At 29.6% G+C, this 22,411-nt stretch overlaps 4 protein-coding genes across 5 annotated transcripts in view; 1 reads left to right on the top strand and 3 right to left on the bottom strand.

Annotated features, from left to right (window-relative positions):
* Positions 1-3,453: 3,453 nt before the first annotated feature.
* On the bottom strand, positions 3,454-7,646 carry LOC123305048 (ribonuclease H1). The gene is made up of 6 exons (XM_044886652.1): positions 7,576-7,646; positions 7,197-7,381; positions 5,020-5,232; positions 4,149-4,532; positions 3,812-4,076; positions 3,454-3,742 (listed from the first exon to the last, which is right to left on the bottom strand). Exons 2-6 carry the CDS (start codon positions 7,325-7,327, stop codon positions 3,656-3,658), a joined length of 1,080 nt encoding a protein of 359 aa, XP_044742587.1. The 5' UTR covers positions 7,328-7,381; positions 7,576-7,646; the 3' UTR covers positions 3,454-3,655.
* A 1,446-nt stretch (positions 7,647-9,092) lies between these two features.
* The window catches only part of LOC123305248 (ATP synthase subunit delta, mitochondrial), a 109,846-nt gene continuing 96,527 nt past the window's right edge, over positions 9,093-22,411 (bottom strand). Inside the window, exons 1-4 of one of the 2 annotated variants that reach the window (XM_044886910.1) lie at positions 10,791-10,935; positions 10,259-10,589; positions 9,625-9,729; positions 9,093-9,237 (exon numbers count right to left, since the gene is read on the bottom strand). In XM_044886910.1, the coding sequence (XP_044742845.1) occupies positions 9,169-9,237; positions 9,625-9,729; positions 10,259-10,579 (495 nt within the window). In that variant the 5' untranslated portion in view covers positions 10,580-10,589; positions 10,791-10,935 and the 3' untranslated portion in view covers positions 9,093-9,168. Of the gene's footprint in view, positions 9,238-9,624; positions 9,730-10,258; positions 10,590-10,790; positions 10,936-22,411 lie in introns of those variants that run through there. The other variant, XM_044886911.1, reaches the window with a different exon arrangement.
* LOC123305245 (glyoxylate/hydroxypyruvate reductase A-like) lies at positions 10,864-14,633 on the top strand. The gene is made up of 6 exons (XM_044886908.1): positions 10,864-11,055; positions 11,112-11,319; positions 11,866-12,038; positions 12,902-13,108; positions 14,222-14,379; positions 14,441-14,633. The coding sequence occupies exons 1-6, from the start codon at positions 10,959-10,961 to the stop codon at positions 14,570-14,572; spliced, it is 975 nt and encodes a 324-aa protein (XP_044742843.1). The 5' UTR covers positions 10,864-10,958; the 3' UTR covers positions 14,573-14,633.
* On the bottom strand, positions 16,414-22,198 carry LOC123305244. Its single transcript, XM_044886907.1, has 7 exons — positions 22,071-22,198; positions 21,858-21,916; positions 21,728-21,788; positions 21,425-21,665; positions 17,761-17,917; positions 17,488-17,696; positions 16,414-16,755 (listed from the first exon to the last, which is right to left on the bottom strand). The coding sequence occupies exons 2-7, from the start codon at positions 21,909-21,911 to the stop codon at positions 16,461-16,463; spliced, it is 1,017 nt and encodes a 338-aa protein (XP_044742842.1). The 5' UTR covers positions 21,912-21,916; positions 22,071-22,198; the 3' UTR covers positions 16,414-16,460.

Raw genomic sequence — 22,411 nt, forward strand, 5'->3', positions numbered from 1 at the left:
GTGTGTCTCAAAATAATTAATTCTAGTTTTTTTCAAAACTGAGCCATATACCCCAACTATATCCAATTCTTTAACAATATTTAGCAAGAGAAATTGTAGAAATGGTTATTCTGAGACACGCAGTATATAAATGTTAATATAGAAAAAAACTAAATAAGTTAGCAAATAAAAAAAGAACAATTTTTAAAATAGGAATTGCAATTTCATGTTACCTTTGTTGTATTTATTTTTCTAATTCAAGATGTATCAGTCACAATATTTACGTTACCAAAAATATGTACGCATATGAATATGACTGACACATCATGTATAATGTATATTATTTAAAGTTTTTCTGTATTTTCTTTTTTAATGAATGTATTCGTAAAAATTAAATAAATGTTAGAGAAATATGTCAACGTTTTAATTCTACCAAGTATTAAAATTTATTTCTTTTACCTTAAAATTATTAAATCTTTGAATTTTAATAAAATAAGAGAAGATATAAAGCTTCAAAGTAAAGAATTTAGGTAGGAATTGATAAAATCTGCCGATATGTGACACTCGAGTAGCCCAAAGTAGCCGAACTCAATATATAATCGTTGGGTAAATAAGATATTTTATTTTAAAAAAGTACTTAACAAAACGTGTTTAACAAATCCTTAAATAAATGCCGATATATCGGAAATTAGTTTAAGGTTTTATTTCGCTAAATTATGTCTAATAAATACCGCATAGGCATGGATTAAGATATAATACCTTACTTAAATTGACTTATCTTAAATTCTTAGAAATGTTTGTCATCCTTGCCATCTACTAAGGTATAGATAATATAGTTATGTGTATAACATTAATAGTTATGTATATAACACTCTACTATCAGCCTGAGGTTAGATCCTAGTGTTATACATAGCAGAAAGATACTTGAATATATTTCCTCTATGGTATTAAATATATAACTATATTAACTAAGAAGAAGGGCTCTAGGCTCAGCTGTAAACACACTATTCACTGTAAGAATAACAATATCTGACATACAGCGTACACCACCAGAGAGTCTTACAAAAATTTTGATGAAGCCGCAAATACACTGTGCATAATATGTAATGCTGCGCATTGTATTTGCGGCTTCATTAAAATTTATACTATCAGACTCTCTGACGGTATGCACAGTGTGCCAGATTTTCTTATAAATAATTCGTATAATAAATTCTTATAATCGATTTATATCTAGAGCTAATATGCAAAAAAAAATTTCTCATGCGATTTTCGCTTCAATTTGATATAGTGACACTGGTTTATAAGACACATAAAATTAATATAAAAATCATTAATTAATATCAATTCATTGAAGTGGAATACTGGGAAGATTAATACTAAAACCTCTAAAATTTCTACTATAATTGAATTAAAGGATTATAAGTACAAAATTTAGCTTTTTTTTCACAAAAATGATACTCCGTAAGTATTGCTTCTTCTCATGGTTTATTCGAAATAGGAAATTTTTTATCATTGGAAACAAATTATGTTAAATTTTTCAGATATTCTTCAGATCTGAGAATATCGTTAAAAGAGTATTTGAGATCGTACTATGTCTATAAAAACACAGTTCAAGATTTCTTATCGATTTTTAATGACGCGACGTGGGAAAAGTGTGTTTAAGTAGCCTTCTAATACAATTTTATAATTTTTGTATCGACTTGCTGGCTGACTCAGTTTAATCCAGACAAACTTGAGTCTCATTATTATTAATTATGAAAAGTTGTTAATTTCTATTTACTCCAGTTAGAATTTTTTTTATTAAAAATAATAAGGCCGCGGCTTCCTTAAATATTCTATTAGGTGGTAAACATTTGCGCATGGCTGATATATGCGCTAAATTAAATTTTATATTTACCTTGAACTGCCGCTGTAAGCATCCCTTCACCAACATACGATGCAAAAGCTGGTTCATGCCCAGAACTACAACCGCCTAAAATTTTCACTTTTTCATGTAAAGCCTCCTTATGATCCCGTCGAATAACTGCATTTAATTTATCCAACACAGCAACATCTTGATTAACTAGTGCTGTACTTAATAATGATTCATTAATAAAAGATTCTGGATTCGATAAAAAATCATGACCCATAAATGATGATCGAGATTCCTCTAGTCGAGCCATACTTCAAAATTTTCTAATTTCTCAGAGTACATTAAATATAGTACGGTAAAAATTACTACAAAACAAAAAATGGTGCCATAACTAATTGTAAAAATTATCATTACGAGATAAAATAATACTAAAAATTTTGAAATTTTTTTTTATCTTTTTAAATTTTAATCGTTAAAAAAAACATATTTACATGTCTAATTTTCCGTCAAAACTAAACATAACCTATACTATATTTTAAAATTTTTTATGCTGAATCGCTTTTTTGCTACTTAAAATTATTTTTTCCATAAACATTATCACTAAATTTTCAAGAATGATAAAATATATACAATAACTTAAAAGTGTTTAAAATTAGATTAGGATTTTTTTGAAGGGAAATAAACCACTATTAAATGAAGTATAACACCTGCATTGGATTTTCGTTGGAAACATTTATCATTTATCTGTCAAAATTAATTATATATGTTTTTAAAAATTTGTGAAACACGGATTATAATAAGCCAAAATGTATTCTAATCTGTGTTCTGATATCTTCGTGAGGAAATTGATGGGTGTGCTATAAAAGTACAAAAAATATTTTTCTTCATTATCCCCGGGCCGAAAGTACGTACTTTCGGCCGAAAATAAAGAAAAATAGGATACATCACACGGAGGTATGTAGAACTCTAGGGTAGTTCGAGTGACGTCTGAAATATTGCAAAAAAATGCGAAGTTAGAAAAATTGATGAATTTTGAACAGCTTTGTCTCGGAAACTATTGGATCTACAGAGACAATTCTAGTCTTATATTGTAGCAAATTTAGTCTACTTTAAATTACGTACAAATACTCCTTTAGCCCAAAATTCGCTAATTTTCCGGGTTTTGAAAAAGTTACGTTCAGCACTCGAGGTCACAAACTTGGATTATACCGGATTTGACCTTAGCTCTGATGTATAAAGTTACGCCGATAAATTATGAAAGGCTTCATCTCGGAAAGTATTGGATCTACAGAGTCCATTCTAGTTTCATATTGTAGCAAATTAAGTCTACTTGAAAACGCCTTGAAAAGGTTTTATCAAAAAACTAGTCCTTTAAGGTTGTAATCGCACAAAATCCAAATTTTTCACGGATTTTTCGATTTGTCAAAGTTGCGTTCCGCGCTCGAGGTCACAAACTTGGATTATTCATTAGACCAACATCATAAACAAGTCTGCGAAAAATCAGAACTACCGGATATGGTGCAGACTACTCCGTACTTTCAGACGACAAGATTACTGAATTAATATTCTTTTAAATAATTTCTATTACATATTTAGAAGGTACATGAATAAAACATATTCTATTAAATGTAATAATTATTTATTATTGTTACATTTACAGTGGATAAATGTATCTTTTGTTTGCGTTATCATCAATTTATTTGTGCCCTCCTTCTCATTGTAAAAACGAAGATGAATGAATACCTTAATATAAGATATGAATATTGAAAAAGGGCAGAAATAATATTACTTATTAAATATAAAATACATAGGAACAAACATTAATTATTTGCCAAACATTTGGGCACCTTTTCTAGCTAAGGCATCAGCTCCTTCATTTCCTGCAATTCCCGCGTGTCCTTTAACATAATTCTATAACAAAAAACGTTATTCTCACTGCATTATTGTAATTACACAAATATATTTAAAAATCAAAATTACCCATTTTACGTCAACTAATTGACATGCGTTATCTAAGTCAATAAAATCGTGTTTATTTTTAACCGGCCCACCATCTTTTAATTTCCAATCACGTTTCTTCCAATTTGGCAACCATGTTGTCATTGAATTTATGACAAACTGTGAATCAGTATTAATACAAAGTTTTTTAACACCAGCACTATGAGCAATTTCGACAGCTCGGGTACAAGCTTGTATTTCTCCAACATTATTGGTTGCTCGCCCTTTTACTGGTTCACCAACATTTCTAGAAATTATTCACAAAGCTTTTGAAAAAAGGGTAATTAACAAAGTAATAAAGGGTAATTAATAGACTTACAATGGATGATTTTCACCAAACCAAACCCCTAAACCAGCTTTACAATTGGGTCGTCCATTATTTTCACAAGCTCCGTCTGTGTATACATGTACAAAACCATCTTTATCCACCGGAAGTGCATGTTTTTCCTTTCGTTTTTTCTGATCAGTGTTTTCATTGTCTGTTGTACGTTTCCGTTTTGGAGTTGTGGCAGATTTAATATTTGAAGTACCTACTTTATCATTCAAAACTTTTCCTTTAAAATTAAGCATTTCTTCCATTATTGAATTTTTATACGATTCAGCAACTTCATTAAATTGTGTTAAAAGATCTTTAGTTTTGCTTTTAAATGATTCGAAAATCGAATCTATTTTACTTATATGTTCAGCTACTAAAATATCGTTGCTAAAATATTGCCATTGTGTTAAAAATTTATCTTTGAGGCTAGTATCATGGAGCTTCGTAAACGTAATAATAATATAAGGGCTAGGTGGTGTTGACCCAGCCCTTAAAAATCGCTAAACATAATTTTTCTTATGATTCGCTTAGAGGTGTGCAATAACTCTTGGTAGTTTTAAATGTGGTTAATTTTCCTCCACTATTTATAAGGCATATACAACAACATATTTTGACTGATCTACGTAAAATATTTTAAACTGCACCTACACGTTTCTACCCCTCTGTTATCAATGCCAATATTTTTCAGATGAATTTTTAGCGCAATTGAACTTTTTTCGAGATATTGTACTAGAATAAAGTATTATTGGTTTTTGAACAAGAAATTTTTTATTCTTATGCGTTTGCTTTGAAATGGTATCTGATTGGAAATCAATGTTAGATAGGACGTTATCGAAGCTCCAGATAATAGTTTAAAAAATTAAATAGTTCGTACTCATTCATATCATCTGTTAAGAATGCATCATGATACGTTTCTAAATCTTCATCAGATTCGACTTTAACTTCTGGTGAAGCTAATTCTTGCATTGTAACAGATTTTATTTCTTTTCCGTTGTACATATTTACAAATTCTTCTGCCGCTGCATAACTATCAAATTTTTTAAATTTTGCATGTGCGACGCCTTTTATGGATTCTTGACATTCAGCCCTAAAATGTTATGGTTTTAATAGTGAAAATATTAAACAGTTGTAGCGATTTATAATTACGATACACGATGTGTCGAAAATAAAATTAATTTTTTGTAATATATTCAAAAATGTTCGTTATACAACATTTTACACGCTACACCTACACCCATAGAAATTCAAATCGATACAATTTCGAGAGACATTCAAGGTATTCATTAGTAACAAAAAAAAGTATACTTGTGAAAAATTGAAAATATCGTTCTAGTTATGTTCCCTGATTTGACATATCGAGATTGGGGTATCATTAAAAATAATTGGTAAAAGTTCAGTTTTAGCACTTTTTCTTATAAAACATCCTAGAACATCAGGAAAAAAACCATTTTCAAGCATTTTTTACGTAGATTACGAATCCGTATGCGACGATACCGAAAAACTTACAGTTTTTCTTTAATTCAGGAAAATATACTCAATTTTCTTGGTTAATATTTTCAAGCCTAAAAATGAATAACTGTATTCATAAATTAATTAAAAATAGGTCGTTATTTACTTTATTTATTATTAAATATGTTAAATTTATACAAAAATTATAAAAATATATTTAATAAAATAATATTTTTAAATATTTAAGTATTGAGTTTCAAAATGAATATGGCGTCAACATGTGACATTTATCTTGTTTGTGTAAACATGCAAAAATAGGGTTGACGACAAAATTAATGGATAGTATGAAAGCCTAAAAACAACTATTAACCTACGATACTCATGCTAACTCGATACCGTTAAAAGTATGATTGACATCAAATCAAAGAGTGAACGCAAGGGCCAAAAACCCGCAGACCCGTCCTAACTCGATCCCATTAAAGGCATGGCCAACCTGTTGATCACAGGGTGAATTCAATCACAGAGTGAACGCAAGGGCCAAAAACCCGCAGACCCGTCCTAACTCGACCCCATTAAAGGCATGGCCAACCTGTTGATCACAGGGTGAATTCAATCACAGAGTGAACGCAAGGGCCAAAAACCCGCAGACCCGTCCTAACTCGACCCCATTAAAGGCATGGCCAACCTGTTGATCACAGGGTGAATTCAATCACAGAATGAACGCAAGGGCCAAAAAACCCGCAGACCCGTCCTAACTCGACCCCATTAAAGGCATGGCCAACCTGTTGATCACAGGGTGAATTCAATCACAGAGTGAACGCAAGGGCCAAAAAACCCGCTCGCAAGATTTTTGGCCTTTGCGTTCACCATATGATTGAATTCACCCTGCGATCTACGGGTTGGCCATGCCTTTAATGGGGTCGAGTAAGGACGGGTCTGCGGGTTTTTGGCCCTTGCGTTCATTCTGTGATTGAATTCACCCTGCGATCTACGGGTTGGCCATGCCTTTAATGGGGTCGAGTTAGGACGGGTCTGCGAGTTTTTGGCCCTTGCGTTCACTCTGTGATTTGATGTCAATCGTACTTTTAACGGGATCGAGTTAGCATGAGTATCGTAGATTAATAGTTGTTTTTATGCTTTCATACTATCCATCAATTGTGTCGTCAACCTTATTTTATAAATGCATACATACACAAACAAGGTAGATGTCACTTGTTGACGCCATATTTGTTTTGATACCTACTCAATACTTAAATATTTAAAAAAATTATTTTATTGAATATATTTTTATAATTTTTGTATAATTTTAACATATTTAATAATAAATAAGGTAAATAAAATATCATAAAAACATGTTTAATTAACTTAACACATATATTCCATTTTAGGCTTATAATATAACTTGTATTAACCAAGAAAATTCATATTTTCAAAAAGCATATTTTCCTGAATTAAAGAATTTTTCGGTATCGTCGCATATAGATTCGTAATCTACGTAAAAAATGCTTGAAAATGGTTTTTTTCCTGATGTTCTAGGATGTTTTATAAGAAAAAGTGCTAAAACTGAACTATTACCAAATAATTTTAATATTATATATTTACCATGTTTCAAAAATTCCTCTACGTTTTCCTTTTGCAACAGCATAATAAGGCATAATTTTTATAGCAGTGTTAATAGTTGTCGTTCGTAAAATTTGTGTTAGTTGTGTGATGATTGGATTTATAGTGACCATATGGATATACAATATACCCCAAGCAAAACGATTTACGATGACTGTTTCTTGATTCTTGCATTTTATGATAATAAAAAAAAGAAAAAAATATACGTTATCAATATATGGTGATAAAACGGAAATTTTCAAATAAGTATCTAAGCATAACGAACAGGGGAATGGTAATTAGAAATGCATTACTGATTACATTATAGTAGTTAGAAATATAATAAAAAGAGTGCAAATTATGTTATTATTATTATAAATACCTTTTAATAAACTAAAAATTATAAATACTTGACGTTAATAATTTCTTGTTTTACCGCTTACGTTTAACCATCAGCTGATATGTTAGACAGATTCACATGTTTTATTATTTTTCAAAACTAAATGCAAATGATAAACTTAGATGTCAGCACTTTCTTTCTTTGAAAATAATGGAGTACTAGACTAGACTATTTAAAAAAGAAAGAAAAATATAGAAACATGACATTCTCTGTACAATATATGTATTGCGGAAAAATAATACAAAATTTTATTAATTTATTTATTAGACTACAAACCCATGCTAAAATGTTTCGGGTGAAATGACCTACCAGAACTCATGTTGCACAAGTGAAAAAAAAATTAACTGAGTTAACTGTTGAAATACCATGTATAGCCAGTGTTGATAACGCATCCGTTTGTTTTTTTTCGTCATGTAAGCAAGGATAGATAAACAAACACATACATAATATATGTAACGTATACAATAGGTATCTATATATACATACTATATAATGTTCTAAGCTAATTTGCGTCCTCACGGGTAAACAATGATGTTTACGAAAAAATGTTTCAAACGAAAGTTGTTAATTTTTTATAAAGAAAATTTTGTTTACCTTTAAACTTTTGTTTTATCTCTAACGGTTTACAAGATGGGTCCTAGGGATTCAAGGCCTTGTCCTATGTTGCTCATTTACGAACTCGACTCACTTTTTACGTCCTGAGCACGCTGTTAAAATTTCATCTTGATTTTTCTTTTCGTTTTTGAGTTACCGTGTTAACGGACGGACGGACAATCGGAAATAGACTATTGTTCGTAATATCAATATTTTTAAGCGTTACAAACTTGAGATTAAACTGTGTATACCTTGATATATTTCATATATACATGGTATAAAAAGATACTCCTATATGCAAAAGTAAGATTGCGCACCATGGAGTTAGTTTTTCGCGATACAGGTGTCAATATGAATGTCACACCTTTGGTGTCTCACTACATATATAGGAGCATCTTTTTCAACATGATTCCTGATGGGTCATTTCACCCTAAAATTTTTAGCATGGGCTTGTAATCTATACAGTCTGTAAGTGGATAATAAATTTGCCTATCAAATATCAAATTTAAATCTGATCAGAAAACATTACATTTTTTCAAAAATAAAGAGAAGTAAATTTTTTTAAACCTGATAATATTCTCAACTCTACTACTTTGTGATCACAGGTGTATAAACTTTTCTTAAAATATTATACTAAATGAAATTTACAAAATTTAAAAAACTCCAGAATAATTCGGTTTTTCCCTTGTAACTCTCTTCAAACTAAACCTTTTTTTCCCTGAAACATTGTTAAGAGCACTCTCAATCTAATTACCTTTTCAACTAAAAAAAAAATTAGTTCATCCGTTTAATAGTTACGGTGCCAAAGACAGACACAAACCTTAGCGATCAAACTTATAACACCACACTTTTTGTACACTACATCACCAAGGTACAGAAATGAAATAAAAGATATAAAGAAAAAATTGTTTTTATTTTATTTTTATTGATTATGAATTTATTATTTTCTAAATAACGACTCTGAATTAACGATTACAAAACTTATGCTTCTGATGCAGCTTTAACAAGAGCTTCGCATACTTCAACAGCAATTGCAGCTTCAGCGCGTGCCTGAAATTATAACGATTTCCAAATGAAAATAATTGAAGTTAATTGTTAGAATATCCTGTATATAGACAATGCTATATTTGTTCTTTCTTTGACGGTTAACAAGATGACAACATAAGTCAATATCCTTTTCGTTTTTAAATTATCGTGATAAAAGACAGACAGATGGACAAACAAAATTAGATGATTTTATACCTTTTCGTTTTTAAATTATCGTGATAAAAGACAGACAGATGGACAAACACAATTAGATGATTTTATACCTATACCAATATTTTGTCCGTACCATCAATAATTTTAAGAATTAAAAATCTTTAACTAAACTTAATCTGATGTATTTCATATATACAGAATATAAAAACTACATTTCAAAGTATTTGCAACTCATACCCGGTCATTAGCTGCTGAAGATAATTCAGATTGTGCTTTGCTTAAATTTTCACGTGCAGCTTGAGCATCAATTTGACTTAAAAGGCATGCTTCTTCAGCTAAAACCTGAAAATATAAATAGTATTATCAGAAAATGCTCTTAAATTGTAACATTAGCTTTAAAAAGAACAATGCTTAGAACTTGAAGTTTTGTAAAATATTTGCGTTGATATCTTTTTTCATTTTAGAAACAGTGTTATTTCTATCTGTATTGTGTTATTTCTGCGGATAATTTTATAAGTTATGCTGAAAAATTCACAATTCGGATTTTTTTTAACTTCGAAAATCGTATGAAACTTTGAATATTTAAAGTTATCATTGATTATCATCTCATAAAATTTGTATGCAGCAGTTAGACGAGTTTCGTCCGAAATCCCGTTTTCTCGAGATCCGAACAAAGTGATTATGACAAAAAATTAGGCGGGTATTAAACAATATTTAGCTTGTGATGCAATTAAAATTACATTTCCCCGATAAAATGTTGCATGCCATTCATAAGGAAGACACAAATTAAGTTTCAAATATATGGTAATCAATGAAAAATATACAATTATTTATACGTATAAGTTAAATTTAGATTTTAATGAAATTTAACCTGAACTGAGGAATCATCGTTTACTGTAATTGTTCCACTGCTAACAAAAACTTTGTTGGTTTTTCCATCATTTTCATAAACTGTGACAACACCTGGAGCAAGTACGGCTAATGTGGGTACGTGTTTGGGTAAAATACCAAAAGCACCAGAGAATGATGGTACATCAACTTGTTTTACACTTTCGGCATCATAGAATACTTCGTTAGCTGCGGCTAATGTAAAACTCATTTCATTTTCATTACGTGCCTCAGCATAGTTTCTCTGTTGAATACGAGAAACTGTTGGACGTAAAAGTCGTGAAATTTGACGAAGGGCTGACATTATTATTTATCTAAAATTGAAAATTTTACGTTAGGTAATTTGAAATATATTCCGATCAATAAAATATTTAGGTTAGAAACCCGATTACATAATTATTATTATAGAATTATTTCAATTTAAGAATTGTTAATTTATTAAAAAAATATAATATTCATTTTTTGAAATTTTAACTAATAAATATATATATATATTTTTTTTAATAAGAACTTACATTTTGTTAAATGAGAAACTTTAAATTTTATGACCCGTTCGTTGGTCGAATATCAGATGAATGTCTTTTTATCGCAGACAGGACCGTACTGACAACTTTTTAATAAACATTTGATGATTTTTTTTGTTTGGTTACGTAAACTTAAGAGCATAAATAATTATTTCAAGAATGAGCAAAATAATTACAGTTTTATCAAAAATACCAAATTTAAAAAATGAGCTGGGACGTATTTTACCAAATTTAAAGTTTGTGCAAATCGATAATGGTATGCAAAATCGTTTGTGCAAAATCGTTTTCATAGATTAATGGTCAAAATTTTAGGGAGTGCACGAGATGAGGATTTATTATTAAGTTCAGAAATAATTGTGGCTGACGCTGATTTATTTGTACCGTATTTGTATCAAACAAAAAGTGTGAAATGGGTGCAAATGACATGGGCAGGATTAGATGTTATTTATAAGCATGAAAGTTATAAGGGTGGTGATTTACCATATTTGGTTACAAGATTTTCTGGCGAACATTTTGGACGGTAAATTTAATAGGGGATTAAAAATATGGTTACCAAAAATATTTTGATATTTATGTTTTCTAATAATTTTGATGTATTACATTTCTTTTTGGACGTGTCCTCGAACAATATAATTTTGATTAAAATACATACCCTTGTCTTTGAAACCAGTTCCGCTAAAATTATATAGTTTACCCAGGATAGAACAATAGTCGGACAATACAATTCTGTCTTCGTGTAAACAAGAAATTCTGAGACTTAAGATATTTATTTCTGATTGTCTTAAAAATAGGACGTACTATATATACTTATTGTATAATTTTAATATTACCACTTTATAGATTCGTTCACGTATCTGGAACAGTAACATTGTTCAATCCTCCTGAACATTCCCGTTTGAGTTCAAAAACCAAACTCTGTGAAGCTTATTGCTTGAAGAAAAGATACTATATATACTTTCAACAAAAATAAAAGTATTTTATTTCTAAATTATTAACTTCATTTCCATATGTCTCAATTTTAAGGTTCAAGCGACAATTTATTACACTTTTTTTCAATTTTTTTAAGGATTATGTCCGAATATGTGATTGCATCTATTGTTAACCATGAACGTTCTATGTTCCAAGTTAAATTAAATCAAACAAAGCATTGTTGGAATAAAAGTGGTTCTATACAAAATTATAGAATTATATCAGATTTAACATTCGGCATTTTAGGTTTAGGACAAATTAGTTCTCTTGGTAAGTATTATCAAAAAAATCAGATCAGAAATATTAAGGTTTAAGAATTAATTGATTACGAGTTGAGATTTAAGTAATTCTTCGTTGTTTTGTACCATCATTAGATAATGACGACAGCAATAAAGACTTGAAGATGAAAACTTTGAATTATTTTTTACTTACAACTTTATTGTGCTTCACATTTTGATGTGATCTAAAATTAATGTTGAACGGAAACGCATATTTATGTGGTTTGTGGAAGTAACATAGTAACATAGTTTTTAAAGACCTTTTAACCGCCAATTTAAGCGGTCATAGTCATTTACAAAAACCAATGAAGTTTAAAACCTGCTCTCCTGATATTTAGCACTCCATTTATCGATCACCTGCCCTCTTTCGGTGTCAGATATATGTTTGGGGTACCAAATATCTGACGATGGTGATTTAGGCATCGCCGCCTTTTTGGTTTTCTAATCACAACCAGTGAAAGGATTGATTGCGCTCTATATTATACACTTTGTTGAAGTATTCTATTTCAGACTGTCACATAGTGCAGAAGACACAGGAGGGGTCCCGCATTAAATCTTAAAGGAAGGGTGCCGCATTAATATTGTAGAAATTGAATCTAGAATCTAAATACCCATTTTGAAAGAATATCTTGGTTGTGAATGTGGGTGTTATTGACTTTCCAACGAGAAAAATTTGAACGTGATCCAATTTTCATAATATTAGTGCGGAGTTATTATCATTTTCCTTGATCGAGGCTAAAATTCCCAAATTTTTATAGAATCTTCGATTTATCCAATATTTTAAGATTTTCATACCGTTTGCCGCTGCCTGTATCATTCATAGAAATAATTAATACAAATGAAAATTTATTTCAGTGGCGCAAAATTTAAATTTATTGGGTGGAAATTTAATTTGCTTAGGAAGATCAAATCGGAATTCGTTTCCATCATTTATAAATAAATATTACACAACAGAAAACTTAAATGAATTTTTAAGTAATTGTGATTACGTTATCAATGTATTACCATCCACTAAGGAAACAATTGGTTTGTTAAATAATGATGTATTGAAACATTGTGCAAGTAAGTATTTGTCTGGCTGGTTTATATTATGCGAGGTATTGATTTTCGAGTTGAAACTTACTTCCAATAAACTATTATAAATTACCTTTGATGATTGTATATTGAATCGAAAGCTAAGGCTGTTATTAAGTTTATTTACCACCTCGATTATTTAGAAATTTTTCTAAGTTAGGCTTAACGATAGTATAACTTAAGAATGATAGTAGTAGCGTCCATCTATCATGAAGCAATATGAAAAATATATAAGTCGATTGGTGATATTGTCAGAGTTGAATTTAAACCGAATCGCTGTTGTGTTGGTTTGTTTTTCTTGTTGCTTTGTTGATGGTTTCCTTTACTTAATACAGGAAGCGATATTGTATCACTTATAAACACACAAGATCTTATAAACAAGGATGCCTAATATAAACTATTTTTGACCTGTGTTCATAAAATCAATCAGTAGTCCATTTCCATTTGTCTGTCATCACGATAACTCAAAAACGAAGATATATCAAGCTGAAATTTTTATGGCGTGCCTAGGATGTAAAAAGTGAGATCGAGTTCGTAAATGAGAAACATAGGTCAATTGGGTCTTGGGTCCGTAGGCCCCATCTTTAAACTGTTAGAGATAGAACATTAGTTTAAACACAAAAAATGTTCCTTATAAAAAAATAAACAACTTTTCGTAAACATTACTGTTTATCCGTGAGAGCGCAAATTGTATAGTATGTATTATATGGGAATATCAGTTATATATGTGTGACATGTATGTATATGTGACAGAGTAATCAACACTTCCTATACATGGTATTTCAACAATTAACTCAGTCAACTGTTTGTGTTCACTTTTTTTCAATTATAATATCATTTTTAATCAGTCATTCACGAAAGTTATGCTATATTTTTTCGGCGGCTATTTAGAACCATCGAAACATCATAAGATAAAAATATTTATGCGTTTGTAGAAAGAGCTGCACTTGAAGATAAAGTTCTCCAATCCAATCAGTTGTAAATTTATTAACTACTAGTATACAATTGGTACAATGTTTGTAAATAGTAGCACTGAATAAACCCCACATTCATTAAACATGTTTTTTGGAAAAAATTGAAAAACATTTGTTGTATTTTTAGAAAGAAGTGCAGTATTTATTAATATAGGAAGAGGATCAATAATTGCTGAAAACGATTTAATAAATGCACTAAATAATAAATGGATATCAGGGGCGATACTGGATGTCTTTGAACTTGAACCACTTCCAAAAGAAAGTCCTTTATGGGATATGCCACAAGTAAATATTAATGTCATATGATATTCAAAATATTTTTTATGAATGTATTTATATTTTGCAGGTACTTATAACACCTCATGTGTCAGGAACAAGTCGTGCAAAAGACATTGCGGAACAATTTGCAAAAAATTATGAACTATACTGTTCTGAATCGAAAATTCCAACAACTGTTGATTTTTCTACTGGTTATTAATTAAAATAATGATATGACTGGGATTAGTATTGTTTCAGGGTAATTTTTAAAAACACATATATAAAATAATCATTATTGTATTCGTAAAATTTAATTATAAAATAAATTTTAATAATTTGAAATCTATATTATTAGATTACTTTATAAAAAAGGCTAATTTTAAGAAGAGGTACTTTTGGAGAAAAAGTTACTCTCTTCTAATCTAATTTTGTATTATACACAAAGAAAAAAAAGTAATAAAGCAAATTAACTCAAAATTTTCTTAAACTTAATCGACACACGTTTTGAATTATATCAATTACATTCTATTTTTAATAATTCCAAAATGAATTTCCATGAATTATGCCATTGATTTATTTTGACTCAATATTGTGGCGTTAATCAAATCGAAGTAATTTTAATTTTCAAATCTGTAAGGTTTAGTACATATTCAGTATTTAATATAAATCAATGTTATTGATTCTACGAAAAGTTTAATAATTTCAAATTCAAGAGAACACTACAATTATATTGAATATGTCTTAATATAATTTTAGTGTTCCTATTCTACTAATATTCATTTTGAAATTGATATATTCAAGTTTATTAAATAATATTTAAAAATTAACTTGTTAATCGTAAAGCCTCAATTAGACATTACATTGCCTAATATTTATTGGACTCAAAATCCTACAAGTTACAAAATCTTACAATAATTTTTTATATAACATACAAAACTCTTTAAAACCCATTTCCATCAATATGATTTAAAATCATAGTTTGAACTTCGATCAAGAATGCGATAACGTGTACAAACGTTATCGCATACTACAATACAAAATTACAAAACATATTACAAAATTCAAAAAAAAAAAAGGTTAAACGCCATCTGGACAATATGTGATTTACAGAAACAATACAATTTTTCTACTTTAACTAGGTACCAATACTTCATACCTATTAAAATAATTCAAAATAAAATCAGGGAAGTATCCAGGATGAGTGTATACAAGTTCTTTCTATGTATTTTGACCTCATGAACACAATTTTTTTGGGAAAGAGTTCGTTCGAAATACATTAGGAAGTACTAAGAAGTTTTTTATTAAAGCAAAAAAATTATTATTATTTTTTTTTTATGAGAAAATTCGCTAAAACTAGCAAACATTCAATTGAACTTTTTATAAACAAAAAGTCACTTTTTCGCAACGTTAAGTTTTCGAGATATTATAACAGATTCCAAATGTTATCTGTTTATAGTACCGCAGACTCAGATTTTTCGGATTGGAGTAGTTAATTTCTAGTTAGTATATCTTTCAAATTGAGCAAAAAAAAAAAAATATATATATATTAACAAACACAATAAACGATTGTTAAATGTTTTTTGATTTCTTTTGTTTTTAACAACTAAAATGAGATTCGAATTAACTTTAATTCAAAAAGTTCATGTTCAGAAGATCAAATTACAAAATAACTTGCCTAGATCCATCAAAATAATTTTGATCATCGAAAAGTACTTTAGCGGGTATTAAATGACATTAACTTAAGTTTAGATTGGGAATCATGTTAATAGAAGCGGACGTAACAGTTTCTTATGCATAAATATATAAATAAATTTTGTAACCTACGTATTATGTTCATAGATCCGCCGATTTTAAACGATCAAAAAGAGATTCAAAACAAAACATAATCGTAATTAACTCAAAATATTTTGATAGTATAACATAGGCTTCACTAAATATCGTTTTATTTACAAAAAATAATTTGTATTTTAATGAAATAATGATTTATAATATATTTTCCATTTTTTTTAATTAGTCAAAAATTAAAAAAATTCATACTCAACAAAATAAAAATTGCTTTAAATAAAAATAAATGTAATCATATTTTGGCTTCTGTAATATATTTTGTTTTACAAGAGACTGAAACGTTCATGTAATGACAACTTAGGTCTATTAGTATCATTCGGTACTAGAGAAGTAGTTATTCCTCCTAATTGTGTTAATGGGTTTTCGTGTTGTATTAAGACAGGCGCTAACGCTGGTGCAGTTGAATTTATATTTGTTAATGGTGGCGAAAATAATGATGGATCCATTTTTGCACGTCGGCTACGTTCTTGTATAAGTGAAATTTCTCGTTGTATTACAGGATCGACCTCGTTACTGCGAAGTGCTGGCCGATTTAAATTCCTCCTATTTACTCTATTGCTGTGTAAAATGAATTAAAAAGAATTTTTAGAAAATCATAATGATAATGAGATTTTTTTTTATTAGTAGATTGTTTTAAGCAAGAGTTTCGAATGATGGAAAAATGAGTGATTCCGGAAAAAGAAAAATTTTCTGAAAGATTGCCAAATACCTTCAATAAAGTGATAACTGGGTACGTAGGTCTGTTTACTAGGCAGAACAATATTTAAGAAACGGAAATAGATATCAGTACTTTGGAAGGCATTGAGCTAGACGGTTGGAAATTTGTATGTGAGTTAAGTTGGTATCGAGCAAGTTCCTGTTGGTGTTTCAATTTCTCAGCCCGTTCCCACTTTTTTCCCGAAATATTATAGTTATTTTACGACATTCCATACTTTTTTTAGCGATTATAAATTGAGATAGATATGCAAATTGGTGTGTGACTTGTATTAAAATTAAGGAAGTGATTTTTGGCTATGTTAAATTCTAGCCCAAATTCCTGCTCTTTTATGTAATTTCATGTTTTCCAAAGCATGAAGATACCATTTCAATAAAAAGTATCTAATGAGCGGAAATATGACAATGACATCTTACTTGCACAACAAATAGTTGGACCTGAGTCCCGTATAGTTTCGCTACCTGACCTGAATCTGATTAACATTAACCATATACATCGTAAATATGTTTGAAATTATCTAACTTTCTGAATAATATTGCCGAACTGAAAATAACTTTACATTTTAATATACTTACGTAAAACCACCAGCAACATCATTATTTAAAAGTTGGCGTTGTAAGGCAAAATCGTTAGCCACACTAACGCTTAAATCGGCTGCCGCAGCTGCTGAGCTATTTGTTCCTAAATTTTGACGAATTCTATTTTTAATTGTAACATTATTCCTATTGTGTTTCCTTAGTAATTGATCACTACGTAATGTGCCAGTATTAAGTACACCACTTTTCTGAAAAAGCAAAAACATTTAAAAAAAAAGATTTTATTCGAGCAAAAAATAAAAAGAGACTTACTCGTTTTAATGTCTCTTCTATTTGTTTCAATTTTTTTTGCTGCTGTATTGTTTTTAGCCGCAGTGCCCGCTTTTGCGCTATAAGTTGCTGAACTGCTGAATTGCTTGGATTTTTGGTAACGATTCCAGTTGATTTTAGTGGTAATTTTTTGTTAATTCTAAACAGAATTTTTTCATTTTTAAAATAGTTTCAATTATTTAAACAAATATTCCGAAAAAGTTACGACTGAAAATTTAAATAGATACACTGATATCTCACTTTAACACAATACAGGGTTTTCCTGAATATTCTTTACAACGCTCTGCCCTGCCAGTGCAGTATAATTGTTTTGTTGGAGTGGTGTAAGGCTTTAAAAGTGAATTTAGGCCCGGATTTAAGAATTTAATTTCATTCTGTATGTAACTGGTTTTTCTGTATCGTTAACGTTTTTTTATTCTGCATAATGTGTTGTCTTCTGTTTTTATCAGTTACTAGCTCTCTGAGCTACTCAACCTTTTTTCTTTTATTCATCATTACAAATACTCATTATTTGATTTCCAATGTCTAATCAACAATATATCAATCTTTACAATATATAACCTCCTAATTCTCTCCGCCTACGGCAATTGTCTGGTAAGTAAATCCGGATCTGAGAGGATTAATGAAATTATGAATGATGGTTCATAGACTATCAGATAGTGTCAGAAAAAAAAATCAATTTATTACAGTCTGCCAATTATAGGAGACATATATACAGCCACAAGAAACAGAAAAATGTATAAAATAATATAATGCATAGTTAAAATTAACATTTGTTTATAAAATAAAAAGAACAAAATTTTACAGTCTGGCATTCATTTGAAAAAAAGGGAAGACTGTTCAATACATTAAAAATTTATTGGCAGACGGTTTTCTTGTGGACAACAATACAATAAAAGTTAATTAAAAAAAAAGTGTTAATGTTGAAATTTGTAACAAAAAAACCGTCTACCAATAAAGTTTTAATGTATTGATTTCAGACTGTGAAAAGTTGTTCTCTTTGTTTTACAAACAAATGTTAATTTTTATCTATGCATTAATGCGTTATGCATGTTATTTTATACATTTTCTGTTGCTTGCGGGTGTTTATATAACCCGTATCATTGGCATAATGTAAAAAATTGATAATTTGTTTTCTGTCACTATCTGACAGTCTATGAAAAATCTATGCTTCGACCATAAATTAGTAGAGATATAAATTAATAAAAAAAACTTTTAACAAAAAGAAAATCGACTTCAAAAGAAAAACTTTTCCAAAACAAATTAATACGCACTAAAAAGTAAAAAAATAATGATAATATAATGTAGTTAAAATTAATGTTATTTTTGGAGTCGGTGTCAGCCAAGGAAACAACTCTGACAGAACAGTTTGCTATATTAACTTGGTTGACACCGACTCCAAAAATAACAATAATTTTAACTACATTATATTATCATTATTTTTTACTTTTTAGTGCGTATTAATTTGTTTTGGTAAAGTTTTTCTTTTGAAGTCGCTTTTTGTTAAGTTTTTTTTATTTTGTGATTTTTAGTGAACCTGAAGTGCACTAACTAATTTATCACTAAAAAAAGAATCATCGAAATCGGTTGGCATGATATTGAGTTATTCGGCCTCTTGTCGTGCATACTTAATGCAAATTTAAGACTTTTATGATTTTGACATGGATACCGTTATCAGAACTCGACCAAAATGAAATGGGACCACACGGGAAGCACTAGTCGGTTAAAAACTAATTATTTGTCGCAAGGGCAGAATGTGGAATTATTTGGAATGCTTAAATAACAGTTGAAATTTTGGATTGTTGTAACATCTAGTTGTACACCTCTTCATTATGTACTACACCCTGAATGTAGTGATATCGAAATTTTGAATAATTTGCATTTCAATATTTTTAATAATTTTTTGAAAAACAATTTTCTCTTCCATACGATATTGTTGATAAAAAAAGACTATATTTAAATTTTCAATCGCTACTTGCTACATGGTTAATATTTATGAATTATTATTATTTGGAAATCTTACGATTTCCGAAATTACATCACATCAGTCTGAAAATTGGGTTTGATTTTAATTTTTCATGGATACAGCTTGTTTTGCCAACTAAATCTTTTTTATATCATAATGTTATCTATAAAATATAAATGTTGAGTAAAGTTTTTATTCATATTTTGTTCTCAATTCTAAGTTTCTAAGTAGCCTATTACACTGGTTTACTAAGGAATCAGCTGAAATTTATTCAAGTATTTTGTAGGTGATTCATCATTTTTTTTATTTTTATAGGTAGTGGATATTTTAATATCACTTTCCCAGTATTTATTTTTAATTCCCAGAATAAATGAATCTATAAAAAGCTTCGACAGAATTGTTTAACGAACTATATAAAACTATACGATTAATGGTAGAAAAAGCTATGTTTAACTCATAATCTCATAGTTCAACGAGCAGGTATGTAATTATTCACGGGTCATTCGTCGTTCTAGTGTGAATTCAACATAAAGCTCCACCTTACAGAATACTCATTAAAACTTGTAATAGGGTATTATCGTTAGTCAAAAATAAATCATGAATTGAAAAAAGTTAAAATTTATGTAAAAATATACTTCAATATTCTGATTTCGAGTCATTAAAGCACTTTTTTCTTTTAAAATGTGACCTAAAACTCGGGTAAGCCCTGCTGTGATGTCATAGCGGTATGAGTCATAGACCATCAGTTAGTTCAGTGTAGACAGTTGGGTATAACATATACATAGAAAAGTATTTATATTATAACTATCGACCTGCCCCGGCTTCGCACGGGTGCAATGCTGATACTAAATACACTACAGAAAAACTGTGAACGTTGTATATAAAAACATAGCGGCCCGCTCTGGCTTCGCACGGGTATAAAATATATAGCCTATGTGATTAAAATCGATCCAGTAGTTTTGATTTATTCATTACTGCCCGTGGCCCGCCCTCAACAGGTGTTTATCCGTAATAAATTTTTGATTAAACTCGTAGGGTTCAGCCTGCGTTTGCAATGTATGCGGAAAAAATGTAATTATTTACGACATCACATTAGAAACCTCAAAAATACCCGTACTTCTCCACTATTTAATGGATGTTATTATACATATAAACTTTCCTCTTGAATCACTTTATCTATTAAAAAAACCGCATCAAAATCCGTTGCGTAGTTTCAAAGATTCAAGCATACAAAGGGACATAGGGACAGAGAAAGCGACTTTGTTTTATACTATGTAGTGATCAGATGTCTATGAGATATATCTGTCAAACTTATTTGTATTATTTCGTATAGCCCTGATACCCATATTTCGTCATCAAATTGGATGCCCGCGTTTTTGACAGATTAAAAAAGGTTTAAAATTTAATTTAAGTTTTTGGCAAGAAAGCGTGTGTATTTTTCCGGAATAAATTTTTGGTGGCTTTTTATTAGCAAAATCAACATTTTGAAGTACTTTTTCAAAAATAGTAGAATACCCTATTGATCGGTGATGAATCGATCATAGAACTCCGTTCGATACATCGCTATATACAAAAAATCTGCTATTATTTTTATATCTTGGCAAGTTTAAAAATAATTTTTTTATTGACGTATCGGAAGTGGCCCAATCCCCAATTCTTGGCTAATAAAAGGGTAAATACCTTCCAGTTGAAGCGACACCATTTACATTCGACTTGGTACCTAATCGTGCATGAACGGGTAATTTATTGGAATCTTGTGTGACAGTGGCACGTTTCACCGGTCGCGTTGGTTGCACAACCAACGGACTCCGATTTTTATTTCCTCCATAATATGCAGCTTGCGCTCGTTTTAAAGGTGTTGTCCCGCTTTTAATCATTTTTAAATTGTTTTGTATCGCTTTACGATTTGGGGCATTATTAGCTGCAATAAAACTTTAATTTAGCCTCGTTTTTAAAACATATTATCTTTATAGCTTAGATTACCTTGGATTTGTCTTCGCGATAAACGCCACTGTTGACTTGTATCAAATCTTACTTTCTTCACCTAAAAATAATCAAATTTTTTCAACGTTGACTTTATAGTTATTTTGAAACTGGAAAATTTAATACATACATTATTTTGATTGTTGGTTCGAAACCCTTTATTTTTCTGTCTATTTTGATTCATCTTTCCTGTAAAAAATGAAATAATGTTATGAAAACACAGGAATGTAAGATCTATAAAAAGATTATTACTAAGAAGGATAACCAATAAAAAAATCTATGTTACTTGTTTGTTTGTATCAAACAGGAAATTATAATATAGAGTTCGTAATACGATATTTACCTTATTTTCTTATCTCTTGCTGTTTAACGGTGAGATTGTGAGATAGTTTTATTTTTACTGTTTTAATAAAATTGTAAAATTATTATAAAATTTACTCCGTTTATTATGTACAATAGAATTGATCCGATACCTACTGTAACATGAGAATTATTACGAAATGTATATAGAACTACACTCCAGTTAAAGCGCATGACTGTGTAAGGCGGTTGTTTTTTAAAAGTTTAGATTAAAATATTATAATCGAATGTTTGTTTTGATCGAAATAAAATTTTGATTTGATTTTACAGATTACTCTCAATGCATGTTTTCGTTTTTAGTAGAGGATATAGTTCGTCGAAAAG

The sequence above is a fragment of the Chrysoperla carnea genome, chromosome 1, assembly GCF_905475395.1.
Source record: "Chrysoperla carnea chromosome 1, inChrCarn1.1, whole genome shotgun sequence".
NCBI classification, from domain to species: Eukaryota; Metazoa; Arthropoda; class Insecta; order Neuroptera; family Chrysopidae; genus Chrysoperla; species Chrysoperla carnea.